Raw genomic sequence first — 24401 nt, 5'->3', positions numbered from 1 at the left:
ACCTGGGCAAGGGTGATGGCAGGACTCCTCAGAACCTGGTCCCGCCTCCCCTCCACGTGGTAGAATACAGGTTCTTGCATGTACCCTGGAATCCAGGTACCCACTCCTGAAGAGGAGGCTCTGAGGGGTGGGGCAGTTGGAAAGCAGCAGGTTCATCCCTTGGGAGCCCCAGTGCTGCTACTGCACCAACAGGAAGACTGGACGGATGCGCCCTCTCCACGTTTCCCACTTCCAAGGCTTTGTTCAACTCTCTTCCCAAATGGCGGGGTCTCCTTGCATTTTGGGCCAGTTTTTGGTATTCAGTGTTTCTAGTTGCTCAATTAGATTTAATTATCCACTCACTATGCTTCAGAAGCTCAGTCCCTGGAGAGGTTGTCCAACTGGGGTTTTAAGCAACAGGAGTCAAAGCACAAATGAACAGGTAAGGACCTGCCGGAAGGGACGGTTAAACCGGGAGGGAAAACACCAACCCAGAGTGACGTGCCACAAGGGCAGGGGTGGTGAGAGCTTACTGCCGTGGAGATGACCAGGGCAACACAGGGGCTCGAGGGAAAGCGCAGTTCTGGAGTTGGGATTTTTACAAGCGGATTACAGACAGACAAACTGAAGGTCTGAGTGCTAAGGGCCAAAGGAGGCCTCCAGAGAAATCCTGTTCTGGAGGAGGCTCCGGGCTTCAGACAATCGTGCCTGTGGGCGGATCACTGCTTCCTTGGCTCCCCTAGGTCTTTCCGTTCGGGATACCAGATCCAGATCTCAGGGCAGCTGCTCAATGCCACCCAAATCTTGGCTACCTGGGGTTGGAGTTCATGAGCATATCAGCCACTTCTTAGTCAAGTAGGGATCTTGCAGAAGAAACAGACTGACAGGAACACCAAAGAACTAGCAAGAAGGTGAAGTCACAGCTGGTCTTAGAGCCACTGGGCACCAGGCTGCTGAGGTGTGAGGCAGGGGCGGGGGCAGGCGCAAGACCATTCCAGGACAACTCAGCTCCTTCCTTTATGCAAATAAAGGCAGCAAATCTTGGTGCTACAATCTTGTCCTCAGCAGAGGCCCTGGCTCACCCTCCCCATCTTTGTCTAAAACATGCATAACTGGCTGACTCAGCTAGGGCAGGGCTTATCCTGGGGTGATGCACCTTTGGGGGCACCGCAGCGAATGAGCCTGGGGAAAGAGGTTAGGTCAGATCTACCTAACAGAAGAAATGTAACATCACTGCTCCTCAAACCTTAGTTGCTACTTAAATTGATGAGAAAGAGATAGGGAGGTGTTAAGAACTAAAGGACTGAGTTAGGCCCTAATCCTGGGCTTTAGAACAAGACACATTCCGAAGAAGGGCTGGGTTTATTTTCTGACAGAATCTTTTAATATAAAACAAAGATAAAACACATCTCAACCCTGCAATCTGCCAGCATGCCTTGTTTTTTACAAGATGCACGCTAGATCTTAAGACTAAGTAGCAGAGTCTTTAGGAGCATTTGGTTGGGAGACACAGAAAAAGCAGATTTCAGGTAAGCCTGGGCAAGCCCGAAAGCTGAGATACGTCCCCGAACACTAGAGCAGTCCTTGTCTTTTCAGATCCTCATAGGTCTTCTTATTCACAACATTCCCACTGGAGTCTTCATATTCTTCCTGAAAGGAAAGGGGCACACTATTAGCTATGCCTCCTGGGAGAAACGTTTGGAACGAGCCTCTGGGTACCTGAGCTCACCCTGGCTTGATTTCACGGCATTCATCTAAGACAGCCTTTCTCAACTGGGCTTCTGCAAGAGAATCAAACCGACTGCTCTAAGGCATCTACTGTATGTCATGAACTAACACATCCCAGGCCTCTAGGGTGGTACCTTTATGACCTATCTTTGGGAAACCTGAGAAAATAGTTCGTTCAAATCACTCTCTATTTCTAAGATGATGAATGCTGGTTGAGAAAGGGTGACCTAAGACAATAGTTCTCAAATGATTCCCAAGACCCTAGGTTTCTGCCCTTTCTACCCGAGGCCACTGAGGGTTTAAAAGGGGGGCAGAGAAGGCTGCGCTTCCTCAGCTTTCCAGTATAATCCTCCTTTATTTTATATACTTATACCGGAATTCTACATTACAGTTTGTAAAGGGCTTTGCTTCTAAAAAAGAAAAAAAAAGAAAAAAAAAAAGGAATACTGGAAATCACTGACCTTAAAAAAAAAAAAAAAAGGAACAGCTACCACAACTCACATACATGTCATTCCTCAACTCTGAATCTGCTCTTTGGGATGACTATCTCAAGACCAACAAGGATGCCTCCCCACCCCATGAGACAGGCTCATCTCTCACCGGATGCTTTCCTCAAAGGAGACCTAACCTATGATATGGATTCACAACTTCTTAGCCTATGAATCCTCATGTCGGGGTGAGACATTGGGTACTCCTGCTTGCCACTTCAACATTTCAAGAGCAGAATACAACTGGTCTTAAGACATACATTTCAAGTCTGACACATGTCATGTCACAAATAAACTAGGCTTACATGTCAAGAGCCAATTTACAGATATTGGCACAGAATACTCGCCACTACTGTGAACCAGGGACCGCCTTTCACCTCCCTTCTACAGGATGACAGAGCAGTCACTTGACACTCTCCCGACACTACGTTAGCACCCACCTCGGTGTCAGGCTGCCACCGTTCTGATGCCTTCTGCAGTTTCAGCTTGGCCCACACTGCAGGATGAGAAATGAGAAGCAGTCAAGACTGGACTGAGTATCCATCAGGCAGACAAGAGTTACAACACCCCTGTCCCCATTAAGACATTAAGACCCCTGGATGACCCTGTGCTTGGGACTTTTGTCTGCCCCAGACTAGAATTTCAGTTCTGGACCACCTACAGACAAAACCCCTTCCATGGCAAAACTTACCATAATCTTTGCTTTGCTGTAAAAGAAAAGTTGGACCAAATATAACTAAAGACCTCTTAGAACAGAGAACTGATATACCCTCAAAGGAAGAAGTTAATATGGTACAACATATGGGAATTATGGGAGAAAGTGACATTATAGTCTTAAACTTCATTACAGAAGAGAAAGAGAACACTAGACATAGTCAAGTATGTTTATTTAAAGCCTGGTGTGCAGATTTCAAAAGCTTCAGAGGAGGAAAAAAAAAGAAAAAGAGGTGGAAATATCATGGCCAAAAAATCTGAACGATAAGATGGCTCAGCAAACACTGGAGATTTTAAAACAAGAACTCTGACAGTTCAGTAAAAGTATCCCGACGAAGATGAAAGGGAGCAGACGCTTCCAGAACTGGAAGACCACAGCTTCAGAAGGAGCAAGCACATATACACAAGGCAGGACAGGGCACTGAACCAGGAAAGAGCCCCAACACTGTCAGACTGCCAGGAGGTGCACTCGCACAACAGAGATCCACACAGAATGGCCAGGACAGGCCCACAGAGGGAGAGACACAAAATATTACCAGTGTTAGGAATATTGATTCCTAGATGCTTCCACATTTCCCACCAAGTAGAGCAACTCTAAACTTGACAAGATTATATTGTGATGAGCAGTGGGTGTTCTATGTAAGAGATGAATCACTAAATTCTACTTCTGAAACTACTTTGATGCTATGTGTTAATGAACTAAAATTTAAGTAAAAACTAGCGGGTGCCTGGGTGGCTCAGTTGGTTGGGCGTCTGCCTTCGGCTCAGGTCATGATCCCGGGGTCCTGGGGTTGAGCCCCACATCGGGCTCCCTGCTCAGGAGGGAACATGCTTCTCCCTCTCTCTCTCTGCCTCCCTCTCCCTCTGCCTGCTTGTGCGTGTGCTGTCAAATAAATGGACAAAATCTTAAAAAAATAAATAAAAACAAGAAATATTAAAAAAAAAAATACTTGACAAGAGTGGAAGAAATACCGTAGAGAGCAAGCTTATTCCTAAGATGGGGGATGAAACAGGAGACAATATATGAGAAAGTGCTTAGCTCTGTCCCTGGTGTACTTGCCTCATCATCCTTTCCTTCCTCGCTCATTGCTTCAAATGAGCTGAAGTCTTCAGGCCCAGACAATATGCACATCACATGTGCACAGAAAATTTATCATGTGCTACAAGGACCAGGGCAGAGTCTTGTCACATTCTATGTCCAGGCCACTCAAGAATCCAATCCAGAGTGGTACTAAAATACTAGAGATTGGAAATGCTGTTGTGATTGCTTTTTCTTTTTGGGGGGCTGTCACGATTTTTTTAAGGAAAAAAATGGATGTAGGAAACTATGGAACAGTAAGGGGGATATTTTTCAGAGGGATCTGGAAACAATTAGAAAAGAATGGGATCACCTCTGGGCGCCAGTGTGGATTTGCTAAGAGTAAGTGAAGCAAATGAATTGAATTTCCTGTTTTTGATGAGCTAGCTGACCCAATAAAAAGCCAGAGACATAGGATATCATGATTTTAGCAAAGTCACTGCTCTCATTGGCAATGTCCACAGAGTTCATTACAACATCTAAATTTCTTATGCTATTATTGTAGACAGCATGGTGGTAAATGAACTTGATGCTATTAGTTTATCAGTTAGATAAATGTATACCTAGTGAATACTGGTCAATGGTGACCACCCATCTAAATCACGGGGATCTCTGGTGGCAATTTCACAGGACTCTTTCTTAATTGTTTTTTCAACTTAAAAAAACCCAAAAGTATGGGTGCCTGGGTGGCTTCAGTCAGTTAAGTGTCTGGCTCTTGATTTCGGCTCAGGTCATGATCTCAGGATCTTGAGATAAAGCCCCACATCGGGCTCCACGTGTGGGGCCTGCTTAAGATTCTCACTCTTCCTTTCCCTCTACCCCCACCCCACCCATTTGTGTGTCTGTGTGCACGTGTACGCTCTCTAAAACAGTAATAATAATGATGATGGTGATAAAAATAAAATTTAGATTAAAAACAAATAACTATAGTTTAAATGACAGTGCCAAATCCCTCCCTCCTGGCTAAAAACTCCAGAAGAAAAATGTTAACAGAATGATCTAAAACAAAGACCAACAAGTAAATCCAGCATAAAAGCTATGGCAATGGTTACTTCCCTGCCCACCCTCTTATTAAGGAACATGTCTTCTCAATGTGTAGAAGCAGTAACCACTTGTGCCACCGACTACTGGAGACCCAGTTGACTGGACTACAGATGGCACCAGACCCAGCTGCATCTCCCTACTGTCTCCCCCCAGTCCTATAAATAGGGACACTGAGACCCTGATGGAGCTGGACGAGAGCAGGCTCTGAAAACTGAGGAAGGGCATCAGAGCAGGGCTAGGGTTGTCCACATGTGAACTCAGGTGAAAAGATACAAGAAAGTGGAGGAGGTGTATGTACAGAGAAAAGCACAGATGAATAAGCATATTCTTGCAAAAAGGGTGGAAGGCACTGAGTTAGTTTTAATAGGCTTTCTTCCTTATAACCAAACATTCCTAAGATGTCTACTTCAGAATCTTAAAAAAAAAAAGACAATCCAGGTTTAATAAAAAGGAATTCTACCACCAACAGGAAATGAAGAAAAATTGTAGAAACTCTACACCATAACAGAATTAACCTCCATTCAGTAATTAATTGCTTACTGCTAGTGAGACACCTGGGATAAAGCCTGTCACAATCCAGTGGGAGCCAGTATGCGTACAATCACTGAAAGTCTGAAAGGAAGCCAGAGAGTTAATCTAGGATACTCAAAAGGAGGAACGATGCCTGGGAAAACGAGAAGGGGAGAGGTGATGATAAATATGTAATAAGTCTATGATCTGTTGAGGGTGAGGTAAAAAAGTGAAAGAACGAAATGATATTGAGGTAGAGGTAAAACTATAAATGTTATACAGAGAAACTAAAAATATTAAGGAAAGTCATGATGGATGGAAATACTGCAACAAATCAAAGAAGTGGCATTAATAAAAACATGTGTATGACAGAAACTGATTAATCGAGGCACCTGAATCAAAGAGATTCTGGGGGAGCCTCGGTGGCTCAGTCAGTTGAGTCCAACCCTTGATCTCGGCTCAGGTCATGATCTCAGGGTTGGGAGACGGAGCCCTACACTGGGCCCTGCACTGGGCGTGGAGTCTGCTTAGGATTCTCTCTCTCTCCCTCTGCCCCTCCCACAGTCTCCAGCTTGCACAGTCTCTCTCAAAAAAAAAAAGAAGAGGTAGATTCTGAAAATAATTTGGATAATGGAAGAATGCAATAATCATGAACCTGCCAACAATGTTCTGGAAAAATATGTTTTTCTAAAAAATCTAGGTATGACCAAGGAGAGAATGCATGTTATTTCTTCCTGGAATCAACTTAATGATTAACTATTTTTATTTATTTTTTAAAAATATTTATTTGTTGGGGCACCTGGGTGGCTCAGTCGTTAAGCATCTGCCTTTGACTCAGGTCATGATCCCAGGATCCTGGGCTCAAGCCCCGCGTTGGGCTCTCTGCTTGGTGGGAAGCCTGCTTCTCCCTCTCCCACTCCCCCCCGCTTGTGTTCTCTCTCACGCTGTCAAATAAATAAAGTCTTTAAAAAAAAATAAAGTAAAATATTTATTTATTTATTATTATTCAGAGAGCGAGAGAGCAAGCGTGTGTGCGCGCAAGCAGAGGGAGCAGCAGGCTCCCCACTGAGCAGGGAGCCCGATGCAGGGCTCAATCCCAGGACCCTGGGATCATGACCTGAGACAAAGGCAGATGCTCAAACGACTGAGCCACCCGGGGGTCCCAGCTATTTTTATTTTTAAAAAATTTTATTTATTTAAATAATCTCTACACCCAACGTGGGGCTCAAACGCACAACCTCGAGATCAAGAGTCACATGCTCTTTGAATGGAGCCAGCCAGGTGCTCTGATGATGAGCTCTTTAAAAAAATCTACTTGGTGGGATGCCTGGGTGGTTCAGTCTGTTAAGCATCTGCTTTCAGCTCAGGTCATGATCCCAGGGTCCTGGGATCCAGCCCAGCGTCAGGCTCCCTGCTCAGCGGGGAGTCTGCTTCTGCCTCAGCCTGCTGTTCCCCCTGCTTGTGTGCACTCTCACTCTGACAAATAAATAAAATCTTAAAAAAAAAAATCTATTTGGTGAGGGTGATTGAAAGAAGGCAGTACAGCATTGTGGAAAGAGTTTGATCCCTGGCTTTTTCCCATTTACAAGCTATGGGACCTTGAAAAAGTTACCTAACTTTCCTCTTCTGAAAATGTGGGTGACCTCCTACCTCAATCAACTATATAATTAAAAATACTCTTTTAAATAATTTAAGAATCAGAAATAACATCTTTAATAAATAAAGCTCTAGGGTGCCTGGGTGGCTCAGTTGGTTAAGCGACTGCCTTCGGCTCAGGTCATGATCCTGGAGTCCCGGGATCGAGTCCCGCATCGGGCTCCCTGCTCAGCAGGGAGTCTGCTTCTCCCTCTGACCCTCTTCCCTCTCATGCTCTCTCTCATTCTCTCTCAAATAAATAAATAAAATCTTTAAAAAAAAAATCAAGCTCTAAATATAACATATCAATAATGGATATCCCTAATGGATTTTTAAAAGAATAACATCTAGTTTAAACGCCTGTATTAAAAAGAATAAAGAAACAAAGAGAAGAAAGTTCTCACCTAAAGACTTAAGAAAGGAATTTAAAAAACCCTAAGATTACAGAAAGTACTGGCAGGAAAAATAAAACAAAAGAGAAATGAAGCACTTGGTTTCCACTTTGTCACAATAAATCAAGGAATTACATGGGTTATTAACTGGACAATCTTTTTAGGTTGGTCCCTCTGTATGAAGAAGTAATCTCTATTTAAATATAAACAGTTTCAAATGACAGAAGAGAATGTTGCACGTAATCCCATCCATTTTATGTCCTAAAAATGGCTTTGATCCCTAAACCTGACAAGTAATTCAAAGGAAAACAAGAAGCACATCTTTTTTCACGAACATAATATAAAACTTCTAAAGAAAATCCTAATAGGATAAATAACTGCATTAAGAGTATCTACCACCAGTATGAAACAATCTAGGAATGCTGTTTAATCCAATGCCCGATAAAAAGTGGTAAAAATGCAATCTTTCTCTTGTGGAATGTGATTAATAAAACCATGAGTCAATCTTAAAATCAGTGTACATGCACAAGAATCACTTCCTTTGAAAACACCAGCCAGGTTAAGGATGACCTATCACCTACTTCGATTTAATTTAACATAAGACTTGGGGAAAATGCTTAGGATACTATCCATGAGACAAACAAAATTAATAAAAGTATGACTTTTGTTTTAGCAGTTGGCAAGACTGTAAGCTTAAAATGATGTCAACATCAATCTGAAAGTATCAGAAATAATAAATTAAGTCACGCAAATTGCAAGACATAAAAAAATACACAAAAAATGAACTGTGACCTACTTACTAGTGGTACACATCTGGAAAATACATCTTAAAATGAGACTGCATTCAAAATACAGTGTTAAGATTCTAGACATTTCATTACTATTTTAATTTCCTCTCAACAAAGTGAAGGGCAAAAATGAAAAGTAAATTAGAAGTGAACTGGATGATCTGATAATGAAACACATTATAATTCTGACTGGAGGTACTATATGATCCTGACTTGTAAATGAGTAAGGAAAGACAAGAAAGTGGGAAGTCCCCAAAGCTGACTATATACAAAAAACTCAATAAAAAAGTCCTCCAAACCCACAGGCTAAATCAGGATCAGGGAGGCTTCCCCCCGCCGCCGCCCCGTACTACTGTATGGTAATTGTATAACTGACATACGACATTCTGTTGGCTTCAGCTGTACGACATAGAATTCGACAACTTTGTGTCACTCAACGCTTACCATGGGTAAGTGTGCTCACCACTGTTCAGGGAGCTCTTTAGAAGGTTGTTTCTTATTTGGCTCTGCAATGGATGTAAACAACCCCAGAGAAGGCGCCAAAGGAGTCAGCTGGCCAACCAGCTGAGCGGTGTGATGTGAACCCGGGGGGGGACTGTCTGAAATTTCACAAAGTGGAGTGGCAGGACTCCTTTCTTCTCAGTCTAGCCAGCTCAAAGTGAAAACACGACAGAGAAGAGACAAACTAGAAAGAAACAGAAAGCCTTCAAGGGTGATGCTAATGGCAGGAGAAGTTACCGCTGCCAGGCCAACAGGGAGCGTGACTGAGGTCACTGAGTGCTTTAACAACACGTTTCCCGACATGCACTCTGCTCAGCTCTTTCTACAAAAGGTATTTTGCTACCCTGTTTCTGTGCATCTGCTATCACCTCAAAAGTAAGCTTACTGAGCCCATTTCTATTTTCCCCTTAATATCTGCAGTTCCTAAACCATTAACATCAATTCAAAAAAACACATATACCCATTCACTCAAAATCTTCCATACAGAGAAGTTCAAAGGCCCCAGTGAACAGGCCTGTTTTATAGCTAGCACAGGGCTCTCCTCAAGAGGGAAACAATCAGTATGCTGACGAACCCATGCCCCTCAAAAATGTAGTTACTGTGTGATTGTAGAAGCTTTTACACATCCACAACCTTCTGCCCCTAGACCTGGATACACCAGAGTATTGGGGGCTGTGAGCTGTACGAGTGGCCACTGGATCTGGCGCCTAGGAACCATAAATAAAGCATACTTACAGGAGACGGCATCTTCGATCTGGGTCACATTAGCAAAGTGGGCAGTGTTTGGGATGCCCAAACACCTCATGCCATGGGCATGACGCCACTCCTGGGAGAAGAGAGAAGCAAAAGGACCATGTGAAATAGGAATGACTAAGCACAGAGCACAAACTCCTAACCATAAACCCTAACCTGACCCTTTGCAAAAGACTCCACCTAATGGCGGCCTTCCTTCTGTGGCCAGGTTTGTAAACAGCTGGCCATGACTGATAAGAAGCAGCATTGCATTGTTTTCCTCACTGGGCTGGTTTCTCCAAGATCCAGATCCAGTAATAGTCCAGACAAAACCTGGGTCAAGACCACAGAAAAACACAACTCTAATTAACCAGTGAACTCCCATGCAGCCCCCGCCACCAGCATGAGTAAGCATTACTGATGGCAGGTCCCCTCTGTAAGGGGGAAGGATGTGAAAAAGAGCAGGGAGAGACAATGACAGTTTGGGCTCAGGGATGGCAAATGGCATGGGCTTTATCCTGGCCGCAAATTCCAATGCATTGGAGGTAGTAATGAGAAAAATTCAGAGATGACTCAGGGGTTCAATAGAAAAGACCCAGGATCAGTTAGTGATATGGATGTCTGAGGGAGGGAGCGAGGTGTTCATATACATTCTCTAATCCTTGGTCTAGCAAATCTTTTCCATTTGTAAAACTTCCTTCCAAGTACTAAGAATCAAAGGCAGAAACACAACAAGGGTGAATCCACTTCCTGGAGTACTACCCAGATAATGCCTTGTCTCAAGAATTGCTGGATAGATGTTATTCTTAGTTCTTATTTTTCAAAGAGGAAAAGGCCCATCTAAGACACAAAAATGGAGGCAGCCAGTCCCTTCTTTGGTCCTATGTACTAGCAGTGGGTAGAGAAGTGAGCAAGGAGTCAGAGGATGGTCTAAGGTACCGAGAGATAAAATGAGAGAAGTGCAAGAACAAACAACTGCAAACGGAAATGAGGTTCAAATAGCCGAGTGCCAGAATGCCTCCAGAAACTATCTTAGGCATTATTCTAGGCTAGCACGGTGCCAAAGGTCAAATGCCACATGCTTGACTTTAGATCCACTCCTTGCTTCTCTTTAAGCTCTGGATACTAGTGCTCTTCTCAAGCTGTTCTTATCCTCTCTGAAAGCTGTGTGCTTCACACTTCACTTTCCAGGAGAAATGGCTCTGAATTCCTTACAGCAAAGTGCCGCTGGAAGGCCTTGGGACCTCGGTAGGTGTAATTTCCGCAAATCTCACAGTTATAGTTGATGTTTAGACCATGAAGCTTATACAGCCAGTAGGGAATAGGCTAAAAGAAATCAGATAGGAAACAGTATTAGACTCGTGTCTGCATCTGCTTCCTGAATGGGCGATGGAAAGGAAGGTGGTAATGCTGGCACATACTTTGCCATCCCAGCCGAGGGGCAGGTTCTTGGGGTTGTAAATGATCTCATTCTCTTCGTCTTCACTTTCACTTTCACTGATCTGCTCTTCCTCTTCTTCTTCTCGCTCTTCTCCGGTCCTTGCCTGCTTGCGCTGTACATTTTCATGAGTGAGATGTCGCTGTTCCTAAGTCAGGTCCAGAAATGAAAAGGAAAGTCAGAAAAAAGTAGTGCAGAACAAGAAGGGCAATTTTCTACAACCCTTGCTGACCCCTCACTTCCAAGGATACGGTTTTCTTACTTGTACAATAAAGGGACAATCTTGCCTTCATATCAAAATTCCTTATCTTATCAATAGGCTCTCCCTGATCCCGAAGGAAAAAGTCAAAGGTTTTAGGTCACTTGCCTAAGATACTCATCTGAGGCCACCGACTATTGCAGAACAAAAGAGAACAAAGTCTTTTCTGTCTCTAAAAATATTTCCTTACCCAGTCCTTTCTTCTTCCTCACCAAGATGACAACCTTCTTACTTGCCCTGAGTCTCTCCTCATTCCAGTCCAACTTCCATTTTTTCCCCAAATTTATGTACTTTTAAAAAACCCCAATCTAATGGTACACTCTGTTTAAAAAATTTTTATTGTCTTTCTACTATTTAAAAACAAAGTCCAAATCTCTAACATAACTCTCCAAATTATTCTCTAACCACTCCCTCCCTTATAAGGCACACTTCACACACACTGGTTTTCTTCTCATTATTTCCTAATATCTACTTTCTCTCCATGATGTTTTACCTTCATCCTTCCTGTTTCTGCTTCCTAGAACTTTTTTTTTTTTTTAAATATTTGACAGAGAAAGAAACAGCGAGAGAGGGAACACAAGCAGGGGGAGCAGGAGAGGGAGAAGCAGGCTTTCCGCTGAGTAGGGAGCCCGATGTGGGGCTCGATCCCAGGACCCTGGGACCGTGACCTGAGCTGAAGGCAGACGCTTAACGACTGAGCCACCCAGGTGCCCCTCTCCTTCCTAGAACATTCTTTCTCCCTCTTTCTTCTTACAAAACACATCTCAATGTGGTGTAGCAGGCATCAGATTGTGCTGCAGTCATTTATCTCCCCCAACCACAAAGTGGCCTTTTCAAGGTCAAGAGACATGTCATATTCACTATTGTATCCAAGGACTGAGCAGATGTCTGGAAACCAACAGGTATCAATAAATGGTGAGATAAGAGTAAAAATCCTATCAGTACATAATAAGAGCAACTCCTGAAAACCATTCTGGCTGGAATTCTAGAGAGTGGTGCCACCTCCTGGCAAGGAAAGCCAAATGCTCTCAAAGGAGGGAGAAAGTAGTGGGTGCATCTCAGGTCATGGATACAAATTAGCCTCCCAATCATCTTCAGAGGACTAGCAACTCAGACTGCTGCCCATACTAGCACAGCCAAGTTCACTGTGGAGAATATTGGTGGCCCCAGTGTCCAACATTCTAACTAGGAAAGCAGCTGGGAACCAACAGGTGACGAGTTCTATGCTATCATATGCATGGTCCTCAAACAAAGGCAGAATGAAAACATCCATGCAACTGACAGAGACATGTAAACAGGCTATCTGAGCCAGAACCATCACTCAAAACGCCATCTGAACATCAATATAGGGAAAGGCTCTGAGAGCAGCTGAAAATTGTACAAAGCAGACACTCTCTGAAAAGCTGATCTTCTGCAGTACTCCCAGAGACACTGACCATCTTCTCCGGATGAGTGCTGCCCTTTCTTCCACCTTCTCTTCCCTGAAAGAGTGATTTCCTTTGTATTCCTCCTCCTTTTTCTCTGAGATTAGCATCCTGTCCAGTGAGGCCTTTTCCCACTCCCAACCCACCCTTCGGCTTTCTTAAAAGAATATTCAAGAAGCAGCTCATAGCCAGCTTTGTACCACTAACATTCTAGCCCTAGCAAATTCGTTATCTTCTGAATGTGTAAGTATTGTCTTTTCGTAGTAAGTTACACCTGAAAAGCTGCTGTAGGGAGACTTTCTCCTAATACCTTTTGAATATCTGCTTCCATCTCCTAGGTATATTCGGGAACTTCTAGGTATATTCTGGAATGCAAAGAACCTACACCATTCTGAATACTACGCTGAGAGGGGAGTCTACTCTCTCTGCTTGGCCTCATGGAAACTGGGCAATCTTGGGAATATCACATAACAATAGGCACCTATGAACAGAACAGGACCTCACTGAAGGGTCAAGTACTGAGAGAACCCTATTTTCTGTTGAACTAGTTTAACACCTACCCTTCCTCTTTCGCTCCTAAAAAAAAAAAAAAAAATCCCATCAGTTCACATTTCTCTGATTCCCATACCTTGTAATATTTACTGCTCTCAGCAGAGTTCATTACTTACCCCAAGAATCTCTACATATTCATAGATCTGGGCTTCTAAGAAGGCAATGTCTTTGTTCCTCTCAGTGTCTCTGGAAACAAGAAACAAGCTATATCACTCAAGAATTCTTTTACCCAATGCCTTGGAACATTTATTCCAAGGGTGCATTAAAAACTACAAGCATGTAACAAATGTCATGCTGTGAAGGCAAATGCTTTGTTCAGCTCAGGACTTGCTGATTGAAGTATTAAGGTTATTTCTTGGAATGAATGGAAGCTTCCTCTTTGACCTCTTTCTAGAAGACGTGTTTACAAAACACATCAAGATACTTAAATTTCAATCATTATAATCTACAAAGAACATGTGGTATAGGAGACAAGCTCTGGGACAGGCAGACTTGGGCACAAATCCTGATCCTTAATACTTAGTAACTCTAAGATAGCGGGCACATTCCATAACTTTTCTGAGTCCTTATCTGCAAAGTATCAGGGTAACAATTACTTTTCAGAATTACAAAACACATATTAAAAACATACCCTGTATAAGCATGTGGCTCAAGAAGAGATTCAACTACAGGGATGAAAGGTACAGCACAGGGAACATAGCCAATGGCACTTTAATAGTGTTCTATGGTGACAGATGGTAGGTATGCTTGTGATGAGCACGGCATAACATACAGAGTTGTCAAATTACTATGTTGTACACCTCAAAGTAATATAACATTGTGTGTCAACTATACTTCAATTAAAAAAAGATTCAACTGTCATTAGTAAAAATAAACTTAGAAAAATATTTTTGGAACCTATTTAGGCTCCACAGCCTCCTGAGGTAACAAAAAGTACCTACAGCCGTTTCAACATTAACTCGCTCTCAATCACCGGAGTAGATGGTCCTTGGTGTAGAACAATGACGGCACTCTACCATTTGCAGAGAAGAAGAGCAAACTGGATCTCTCTGAATCAATAATGTCAGTAAAACAGGTTGCTGTGGCAAAAATTCTGCATGGGAATAAAATCTTAAAACTGTCCACAGAGGTGCCACCCCAGCCACTCACCGCTTGGTGCCTTTTGACTTGGGATTTTTGGCAAACAGGGAGGTGTCAAGTGATTCCAGGGACTTTCCTTTGGTGCTGAAGAGCCTCTGGGCTCGCTCTTCTAGGGTTCTAAGGAGACAGGAGGGGAAAGGGTTTCAGAGTTACTCTACCATATAGGCCTGCATATTTTTGCAGCACGGGATAACAGAAAGAATGGATTCAGAGTCAGTTATTGTGCAAACATACAGTAAAATGGGACAGTTCTGATAGAAAAAGCAGTCTCTTACCCACCACACTTCAAGCCTAGAGCTAAGAGTGCAGATTTCAATCTGTCCAGACCCAGGGAGGCCAACTCCTACATAAAAAAGAGCCAAGTTACAATTTGATATAAGTAGATTTTGAGAAACAACAAATGTTTAAATTAGGGTCTTTGCAGGCGGGTGTCTGGGTGTTCTTAAAGCTGTGGCAAAACCATACATCACATAGCCAATACCTAGCGCTAAGCTCAAACTCTCCAAAGGACTGACTCTGTGGTCAAGTTCATATGTAATCATACTAGTAATGATTACCTCCACTATAGTTTAGTTAGAATTATTTTACAGTTCTCAAAGCAATTAAGTTTTTTTTTTCTTTTTAGCTTTATCTTTCCATGTTCTTTGTAGGTGCCTGGTCCTAGGAACTGGTGTCTCATCGTAATACATCCATGGTAATTAGAAACAGGTAATTGAGTGGTTTCTCGGAGGAGTGAACAGGCGAGACCAGTACAGTTACTAAAGAAAACATACCTCCCAGGAGGAGAATGCAGAAAGATCAAGATGGGCTCCAGCATGAGTCAGGGCACTGCTTGTCTCTTTCTGGAAAGAAGAAGAGTAAGATCCAGGTTTAGAAAGAAGACAAGAGAGCCATCTATCTACGTTACCAGGTGGTAGATGGTCTTTTTTTTTCTTTTTTAACGGTTTTATTTATTTATTTGTCAGAGAGAGAGGGAACACGAGCAGGGGGAGCAGCAGAAGGAGAAGCAGGCTCCCCGCTGAGCAGGGAGCCCGATGCGTGACTTGATCCCAGAACCCTGAGATCATGACTTGAGCTGGAGGCAGACACTTAACTGACTGAGCCACCCAGGCGGCCTAGGTGGCCTCTTTCTTATAAGCATGCGTGACTATGAATTGAATTCCCATAAGAGCAGAGCCAAAGACAAGATGGTTCATTCTCTCCCTGAGAGTTCAGGAAAACTCAAGTTTATCACCAGGAGTGAAAATACATGATGGAGATTCTAGCACATAATCTTTTCAGTTTTGGGTCAATAGGAACCACACAACAGTAATGACATAGTTGGCAAAAATGCTGGGCTCAGCCAATGGCAAGAACGTCCTGACAAATCTCATTCCAAAGTACACATGGGAAGAAAACCTGACATACGTAGCAGAGGACACCTCATGGTCACAGCTGATCCCGAGGGATCAGCAGCTAATGCCCTAAGGTGGAGGCTCAATATTCAAGTAAAACAATTCAATTCCTCTGCATGTCCTCTCCCCAACCCCACTGAAGCTCACCGGCCATCCAGGAAAGGTACCATTCTCCCACTTCTTCTCAAATTCGTTCTGAATCTTCCCAAAGAGTTCATTCTGATCTTGGAGGGGCTTCACTCGATCTGTGTAATCCTGAAGGTACTCAAGCAGCATCTCCAGGTATCTAAAAAGGAACAATACAGAGAAAGCAGAGTTTGTATTTTTTATGTATCATTATGCTCTGTAAAATATAATTCCAGTGATAACGTTTTTATAAGTAATAATACTAATTTTTAGAATGAGTTTGCAATTGAATTTTTTCCTGTCATCTTGATTCTACACTTTCTGATCTCATTTCATCCTCATGACGTAATTTCAAATACTAAAATCTTAACTCACATAAAAGATTTTAGGTAAAAAGAAAATGAGGAAATCAGTGGTATCGATCACTAACCAGGGGCATAAAAACACAAAACTCTCCATCTATACATCACAGCCAGGCACCTCACTTCAGTCACAATGAGAAATGCTAATCTTTTTCTTGTTAAACTCCAAAGACACAGATCCCTGAATGAGACTTCCTCCTACAATGAGACAAATTTAAGAGAAAAGCATGGGCATAAGATCACAGATGTGCCAACAGATGCACATTCTTCCAGAGCCAGAGTATGACAAATGTTTAAAACTATGGCATTCAAAATCCCTATCCTCCAATAAACCTGGAAGTCATTTGTGTCCTTCTTTCAGGCAATAAAATTCAGAACTCTGCCATCAAATCTTTACATTAAATAACCTTCTAATCAAATCCAGGACAGGCCTAGAGGCTAGCAATGCCTACCTCTTATATTCGGCATTCTTCCTTTCTTTAGGAATGTCAAATAACTGGTCAAAGATGGATAGATATGTGATATAATCCAGCTTCTGAAAAGAAAAATAACAAGAGATCCAGTTAGGGGTTTGCACCAAGTTTCATTATAGTCTCAAATAAATGAGATCAAAACTGAGTGTTGTCTAATAAAGTAACAAGGCCTGGCTCATCATAAGTCTTTTTCTCGCCCATCATTTAATTCCTACACTACCTGGGGTGTTAATTCCACTGCACTGAATAGACTATTAGACATGTAATTAACTCTGCAAAATAAAGATCGAGTCAATAAACAGTAAACAAAAGAAAGATTCGTCCAACACTAACTGCATGCAAGGTTGAAGGCTCTGACACCCACTATATCCTAAACCAAGGTCCTGAAGGTGCCATTTCTTCACTCATGTCGTCACTTACTGAGCGTCTGTGGACCAAGTACATGGATACAGATGAGAACAAGACAGATACAGGACCTGCTCTCTTTTTTTTTTTTAAGATTTTTATTATTTTTTGACAGAGACAGCAAGAGAAGGAACACAAGCAGGGGGACAAGCAGAGGGAGAAGCAGGCTTCCCGCGGAGCAGGGACCCCGATGCGGGGCTTGATCCCAGGATCCTGGGATCATGACCCGAGCTGAAGGCAGACACTTAACGACTGAGCCACCCAGGTGCCCCAGGACCTGCCCTCTTGGAGCTTAAAAGTACAGTCACTGAACTTTTGGGACATTTCCTCACAACTCCACAAGGAACTTAATCATACACGTCCTTGTGACCTTTCTGAGATTGTCACATTCAATCTCAACTCTTGTGATAAAAGACACTAAGTAGCCTTTTGCTGGCAGAGATTATGTTTTTATATTTTTCTCATACCTAGTACCGTGTGCCTAACACAGGGGCTCAATATGTATTTGTGAGTTTTTAAAAACAATATTTTACGTTTATAAAAGCAAAATATGCTTGCATTAATAAACAGTAACTTTTATTAAGAAAACAGTATGCTTGGGGCGCCCGGCTGGCTCAGTTGATAGAGCATGTGACTCTTGATCTCAGGGTCATGAGTTTAAGGCCCATGTTGGGTGCAGAGTTTACTTAAAAAAATAAAAATAAATAGGGGCACCTGGGTGGCTCAGTCGGTTGAGTGTCTGACTCTTGGTTTTGGCTCAGGTTATGATCTCAAGGTCAGGAGACTGAGCCTGCTTGAGGTTCTCTCTCTGTCCCTACCCTGTGCATGCATGCACACATGCGCTCTCTCTCTAAATAAATTTTTTAAAAAAAATTTAAAAACTAAAAATAAAGATTGCTGTATAAAAACCTTTCATTTTGCATCCAAGAAAGCCCATTATGTGTTTTATAAGGGTTACAAAACACAAGGAAGATAGTCTAATTGCTTTCTGTCCAGAAAGCCTGACATCCTAACCCACTCCCAGAATCAGACCCACTCTCCCCCGCTGCTGCCACTGGCCCTACCTCTGAGGCCTTCAGGTTAATGTATTTGAGGTAACAGTCATGGAGGTCCAGGTAACGACCATATCCCTCTTCATCTGTGAACTCAACCAAGTCTGAAAGAATCAAAGATATCCGTGATTCAGACATTAAAGACCACTTTCTTGGACGTGGCTTCTGAAATGGACTGTTAGTTCTGTTTCATGACACAGCCTTTCACCCAATGTCCTCCCTATGCTCATGGAGGGAACAGACCTCGGTTTTCCAGGCCAGTGAATTTGAGTGAGGGTAATACAAAATGATTATTTTGTCTAAGGCCAATTTAGGATGTCAATCGGGCCCAGAAACCAGCAGAGAGAACCTGGCTATAAATTTCTCTGGGGCTCTGTTTTCTAGGGCTCTCAGGGAAAATCTTAGCTCTGTCATTAACCTGCACTTTTGTTAGTGCTAGAGAGAAATGTTGAATCCCTACTTACTTTGTGCCTCTTCACTTGGGTTCTCTCGAGCCTTCAGAAGCTCCTCAAATTCCACTGACATTGGCACACATATCTGAGGGAAAAAAGAAAAATTCAGGTGGATTTTTAACAAACAAGTTGCAATGTTGCAAAAATGGACCGTATAGTAACTTAGCCTTCTCACATTTGAGACTTGATTTTTCATTAGGAGCCTACTATTATTCTGCAATTACCTTGCTTTTTTCTCTTTTTTTGTACTGTTTAATTAAAAACTCCTGAAGTAACACATGCTCACAGAAACTCAAAACACAAAATGCAAAACCAAAGTCCTCCTTTATTAATTCTGCTGCAAATAGATAAGCACTGTTAAGAGACTTTTTTATACCAACTGTTTCCAAATTTTGCTCAACATTAGGATCACCTGGGAGTATTTTAAAAAATCAAACCTTTAAAAAAGAAAAATCCCCAGAGGATTCAAACATATCCCGCAAAATTTGCAAACCACTATTCTGTATATTTAAATATATGCATATGTACAAGCACATATAGGCATGTGCGAAGTATTTTCTTTTTTCACATACTTGGCCTTTTTTTCCCTCACTTAGTATATCTTGGGCATCCTTCCAATCATTTCTTAAAACCATCTATTTCTCATCACCTTTCTACCAAGGCTGGAATAAGGTTAACACATCAGAATGGTACTCATGTCTTCTCTCTTAGCAAAAGACTTCCCTCTCGATGCTTCAAAGGGGTGGGAAGCCTTCTGCTGGTGTGAGAAAGCACCCTCATCTCCTTTCCCTTAACTTCAATGTCTTCTTTCTGGTATTTCCAGTGTCCTCCTCTCTCTACCTGCGCCCTTAAACATGCACATGTTCCTTAGCTTCCTTATGATCCTCCTGCTTCTCCTTCTCTCTGCCAGGCTTTAAATTTTTATTTTATTTTTTAAAAGATTTTATATATTTATTTGACAGTGAGAGAGACAACATAAGCAGACGGAGTGTGAGAGGGAGAAGCAGGCTTCCCGCTGAGCAGGGAGCCCGATGCGGGGCTTGATCCCAGGACCCTGGGGCCATGACCTGAGCCGAAGGCAGAAGCTTAATGACTGAGCCACTCAGGTGCCAATCTGCTAGGCTTTTAAATGACTGTCCCCCCCATCCATACTTTTGCTTCCCCATGACCCACTTTTGCCCATGACATTTCCATTCCCACTGCTTCAAATGAGGCAGCAATCCTGGCAGTTACCAGTCAACAACAGCTGATGCCAGTGGTCTCCTTTCTGAAACGGTTTTGCTTAGCTTCAGTAAGACATGCCCTAGAGCTGTCATTTGAGCTCTGTGATGGAAGTATTCCCAGGCTCCACTTCACTTAAGTACCTTATTGTCATAAGTATACCCTCACAGCACGTGGAGCACCTCTGAGTCTACCTTTGCATTGTCTCTTTCCCAGAACCCTACGATTCATGGCTTCAACCATCAAGTCTATGAGATAATTCTCTAAAGCACAAGCTTTTTTAAAATCTCTTGCCTGACCCCAGTCACCTAACTTCTACTACTCACAGAACACTTCTACTTTTATAACATTACCTGAAAAGCTACATATATAAAGATCCATTCCCACTTTAAGTGGGTTACCTCTTTACTTCCCCCAAGGGAACAAACAACTTTCCAGTTACACAGTCATGAAAGCTCAGAATAATCTATGACCCATCCCTCTCCACATCTGCTACAGCCATGGTCTTGTTCCCTTTCCCCCCTAGAACTCTGGTCAGCTGTTCAAGATGTTCAATGGCTTCTAGATAATTGGGATATAATCCCTGCTCCTTATACTATTATAATTCAGTGGGGTACACATTCACTGTCATAAAATATAATCACATCATAAAAATTGGAAGAGAGGAGTGGACTAGGAAAGATATTCATTAAGAGTTGGCCTCTGGGCTAAGCCCTGACAGTGTAATGATCACTGCAAGTGAGTAGAGCCTCTTTGTGTTAGTTGGATCCCCTAGGTAGCGGATTTCAAGACAGAGTTAGAAGCGCAAGGAGTTTGTTGGGGGTAATGCCTGTGAAAGACAAAAACCTTTAAGAGAGCATGATTGGGCAGGGAGAGCCTACACTGTGATTCAGACAAAGGCTTTATCCTCCCAGTGAGGAGCTGTGGAGCAAAGACTACTCATTACAAGAGTCTTGCATTGAATGGAAATAGCCAGACCACAGTAGCCTCATTTATGCTCAGTCACTGGCTGGGGCTACCCAGGAAGAGTATGGCCTTGGCCTAAAGATGAGGGGAAACTGAAAGCACTGGAGTTGTAGGATGTCAGCTAAATATGCTCCTTGCAGCTAAACAGCAGGTTCTTTTGACGGGACATCTGAATGGTGCATCTCCATTCTCCTTACATCTTTCCTTTAGTATGCTCTTTAGGCAGGTTTGGAAAAAATACTTTCTGAGTCTCATACCTCATTTGGGTGTTTCCGATGGAATTCCTTTATTTGCTTGAGTCTATTATAAAACTCGGCAAATTCATTGGGTCCTGAAATGGCATTGAGTTCCTCCTTTCGTAACCTGGAAAAATCCAAAGAACATAGTGCACAAAATCAGTCCCTTTAATCATAGCTCCTCAGAGGCACTAACTTCTGGACTAGAAGTGACTATCACTTACCCATCCTTATCATCATACAAATCCCGCAGGTTCCCACTGACTTCCATATACCTCTGAAAGACAAACACAAAACCCATCAGAAAAAAGCAATCTGTACAACTATAGGGCTAAGCAACCAACAGGGCTCACTAGTCAAAGCCTAGGGAAACCCTGAGAGACGTGGTGTTAAAAGTTCCTGTGCTTTTTGGGGGTGCCTGGGTGACGTTGGTTAAGCATCTGACTCCTGATTTTGGCACAAATCATGATCTTAGGGTTGTGAAATCGAGCCTGTGATGGGCTCTGCGCTGGGCATGGAGCCTCCTTGGGATTCTCTCTCCCTCTCACTGCCCCCCCCCCACAAAAAGTTCCTGTGCTTTCTGGTACCTTTTAAAAAAAAAAACAAAAACATTTTATTTATTTATTTGACACAGAGAGAGGGAGAGCACAAGCGGGGGAGCGGCAGGCAGGCAGAAGGAGAGGGAGAAGCAGGCTCCCTGCTGAGCAAGGAGCCCGATGCGGGACTCGATCCCAGGACCCTGGGATCATGACCTGAGCTGAAGGCAGCCGCTTAACCGACTGAGCCACCCAGGCGCCCCAGCTTTCTGGTACCTTTAATAGACACCACTGGTTAGTTTTTAAAACAGGTCAAGGTAAAGACTACCTAAGTGGCAAGTTTTGAAGGGTGGAGTGTTCCTATATTTATCACTGATAAATAATAAATAAAAATTAACTGTCCTTAGAAGAGGCAGAGAGCCACATAAGAGTCACCCTCTGAGGGGCGCCTGGGTGGCTCAGTCGTTAAGCGTCTGCCTTCGGCTCAGGTCATGATCCCAGGGTCCTGGGATCGAGCCCCACATCGGGCTCCCTGCTCAGTGGAAAGCCTGCTTCTCCCTCTCCCACTCCCCCTGCTTGTGTTCCCTCTCTCACTGTGTCTCTCTCTGTCAAATAAAAAAAAAAAAAGTCACCCTCTGCTAAACAGCAGTTCCCATTCCCACCTGAGACCCTCAAAGATAAAAGTGTAGCCCAGGATGATTTTCACTACTTGAAAAAGCTTGACTGAGTGTATAAGCTAAATAAAATCTCACAGCTAACTTTGAATTCAAACTCAAGACAGCACGGTACCTGGTCCCTTTTTCAAAACTTTTGGGGCCAGATCTGCTTCAGAATTTGGAATTTTTAAGTTGGAAAAGGTATTATATATCATGTGCCATCCCTACTGGAATCTGGAACACATATTAATAATTCTGCAACGAAAATTATGCATTATTTACTAAGTGGGATAAAGACGATAAAAAGCTTATCTGTTAAGGTCAGGTTTTGCTGCCAAATGAGATTAAGTCAGATTTTGCACCAAGTAAGTACAACCTCCACCCCACCCCATAACACAAAGAAACTTTGTTTTCACAGTATTTCGGATTTGGGGATTTAAATAAGGAACTAGGGGCTAATGATACTAATTATCTCCTGCAAATCTGAAACTCTGATTAGGTCTTTCAATCCTTCCTAAACAGATTTCAAATACATGCAAGAATAGAGAGCACTGTGTAATAACCTTCATTTGCCTATCATTCAGCAATAAGTATCAACATTTTGATTCATTTCCTAAAAGTAAGAAATTGAACTATTACTAAGCAAATGTAGTTTGGTACGTAAAAATAACTTCAAAACGGTATTCTGGGAGGAAAACACTAATACCCAGCATTTGGGGGGGTGGGGGGGGAGAAGGGTTGGTACCTTTTGCGTCTGGGCCACTGACTCCTAATAACTATTCTTTGTACATCATGGGGCACAGGATGGTATGAATAAGAGGTCCCATTCACAGAGGTGAGGAAAGGCAGTTCAGCACCCTCGGGTTTCGTAGCCGCGAGGACATCTCCAGGCAGACAACCCGCAACTGGTCAATCTGGCTACTTTTGGCCAGGGTTCATGTTGAGACCCCGCACCCCGCCTCCCCTCTTTTCCACCTCATCCCGACCCAAAAAGAATCGGACAACGGGGCACTCACATCTTGCATGGCCCGTGTGCGGTGGTCCGAATTGATCTGGTCCCGGAGCTGGAGAAAAGCAAACGGTGACACAGACGCCGTTAGTCGGGAGTTCTGAAGGTGGAAAGGCCGCCCGAGGGCGGAGCTTACCCGCCTCTGTCTCGGCGGCTGCAGCCGAGGCCTCGGGGGGCGCTGGGCCTCGGGGGACGTTTACCACGGCCAGAGCTCTGAGAGAGAGCCCCGGAGGGAGCCGGGGGTGGGCCGCGGGAGGGTCTCGGGGCCAAAGAAAGCTCTCCGAGGTTAAACACCGGGATGGGGCCCAGCCTGGACGTAGCCTCTGCCCAGGCCCCACTCACCGTGGACTTCTTAGTGAGCATCTCTTTGGCCATGACGTCCATGAGCCGTTCCTTTTCCTCATGATACCGCCGCTGCTGCTCCAGAATTGTCTCCATTCTTCCTCCGCTGCTGCACCTCGACCACCGACACGGCCGGAAACGACTCCTGTCGCTTTGCGCGCCCACGCCCCACGCTGAGCGTCCGGCTGCACCAAAGTTCCGCGGGTGCCGGAAGTGCCTCGAGGCTCGAAGAAAGGGAGCATCACAAGGTGAACACAGTCTGTGCTATCGAGATGGCAGCAGTGCCCCCTGCTGGCCGGAGGTGTGGTGGAGGGATGCAGAGCGATTTCCAGGTGCCTCTAGGGGGCGTACAGAAATTCAGGAATTTGAGGTAGAGGGGCTGGCTTCCCAGGGTTTTTTGTTTTGTTTTGTTTTGTTTTAAGATTTTGTTTATTTATTTGACAGAGAGAGACACAGCGAGAGAGAGAACACAAGCAGGGAGAGCAGGAGAGGGAGAAGCAGGCTTCCCGCCGAGCCGGGAGCCCGATGCGGGGCTCGATCCCAGGACCCTGGGATCGACGTGAGCCGAAGGCAGACGCTTGACGACTGAGCCACCCCGGCGCCCCGCTTCCCAGGGTTTTATGAGGCCAGCGGGGCAGGCAGGGACATTATAGACTGAGGAGTAGTTGAAGAACCTGTATAGGAGTTGGGGGACCGGACCTTGAGTCCTTAGCTTTCAGGGTGACTCTGTCAACGGTTTTCCCTTCTCTAGACCTCAGTGTCCTTGTCA

At 43.7% G+C, this 24401-nt stretch overlaps 1 protein-coding gene across 1 annotated transcript; it reads right to left on the bottom strand.

Annotated features, from left to right (window-relative positions):
- Positions 1-1340: 1340 nt before the first annotated feature.
- Positions 1341-23863, bottom strand: SF3A3 (splicing factor 3a subunit 3). Its single transcript, XM_028113824.2, has 17 exons — positions 23633-23863; positions 23298-23345; positions 21314-21366; positions 21111-21216; positions 18679-18751; positions 18227-18318; positions 16737-16819; positions 15944-16082; positions 15176-15244; positions 14678-14745; positions 14412-14519; positions 13379-13448; positions 11011-11175; positions 10805-10915; positions 9593-9683; positions 2636-2691; positions 1341-1629 (listed from the first exon to the last, which is right to left on the bottom strand). Exons 1-17 carry the CDS (start codon positions 23726-23728, stop codon positions 1552-1554), a joined length of 1506 nt encoding a protein of 501 aa, XP_027969625.1. The 5' UTR covers positions 23729-23863; the 3' UTR covers positions 1341-1551.
- Between the last annotated feature and the right edge of the window lie 538 nt (positions 23864-24401).

Source organism: Eumetopias jubatus, unplaced genomic scaffold (assembly GCF_037043125.1).
Source record: "Eumetopias jubatus isolate StellerSeaLion01/CBP00866 unplaced genomic scaffold, mEumJub1_p1.0 scaffold_4, whole genome shotgun sequence".
Classification (NCBI taxonomy): domain Eukaryota; kingdom Metazoa; phylum Chordata; class Mammalia; order Carnivora; family Otariidae; genus Eumetopias; species Eumetopias jubatus.
The sequence above is the reverse complement of the archived record's forward strand: the minus strand, read 5'-3'. Positions and strand labels throughout refer to the sequence as shown.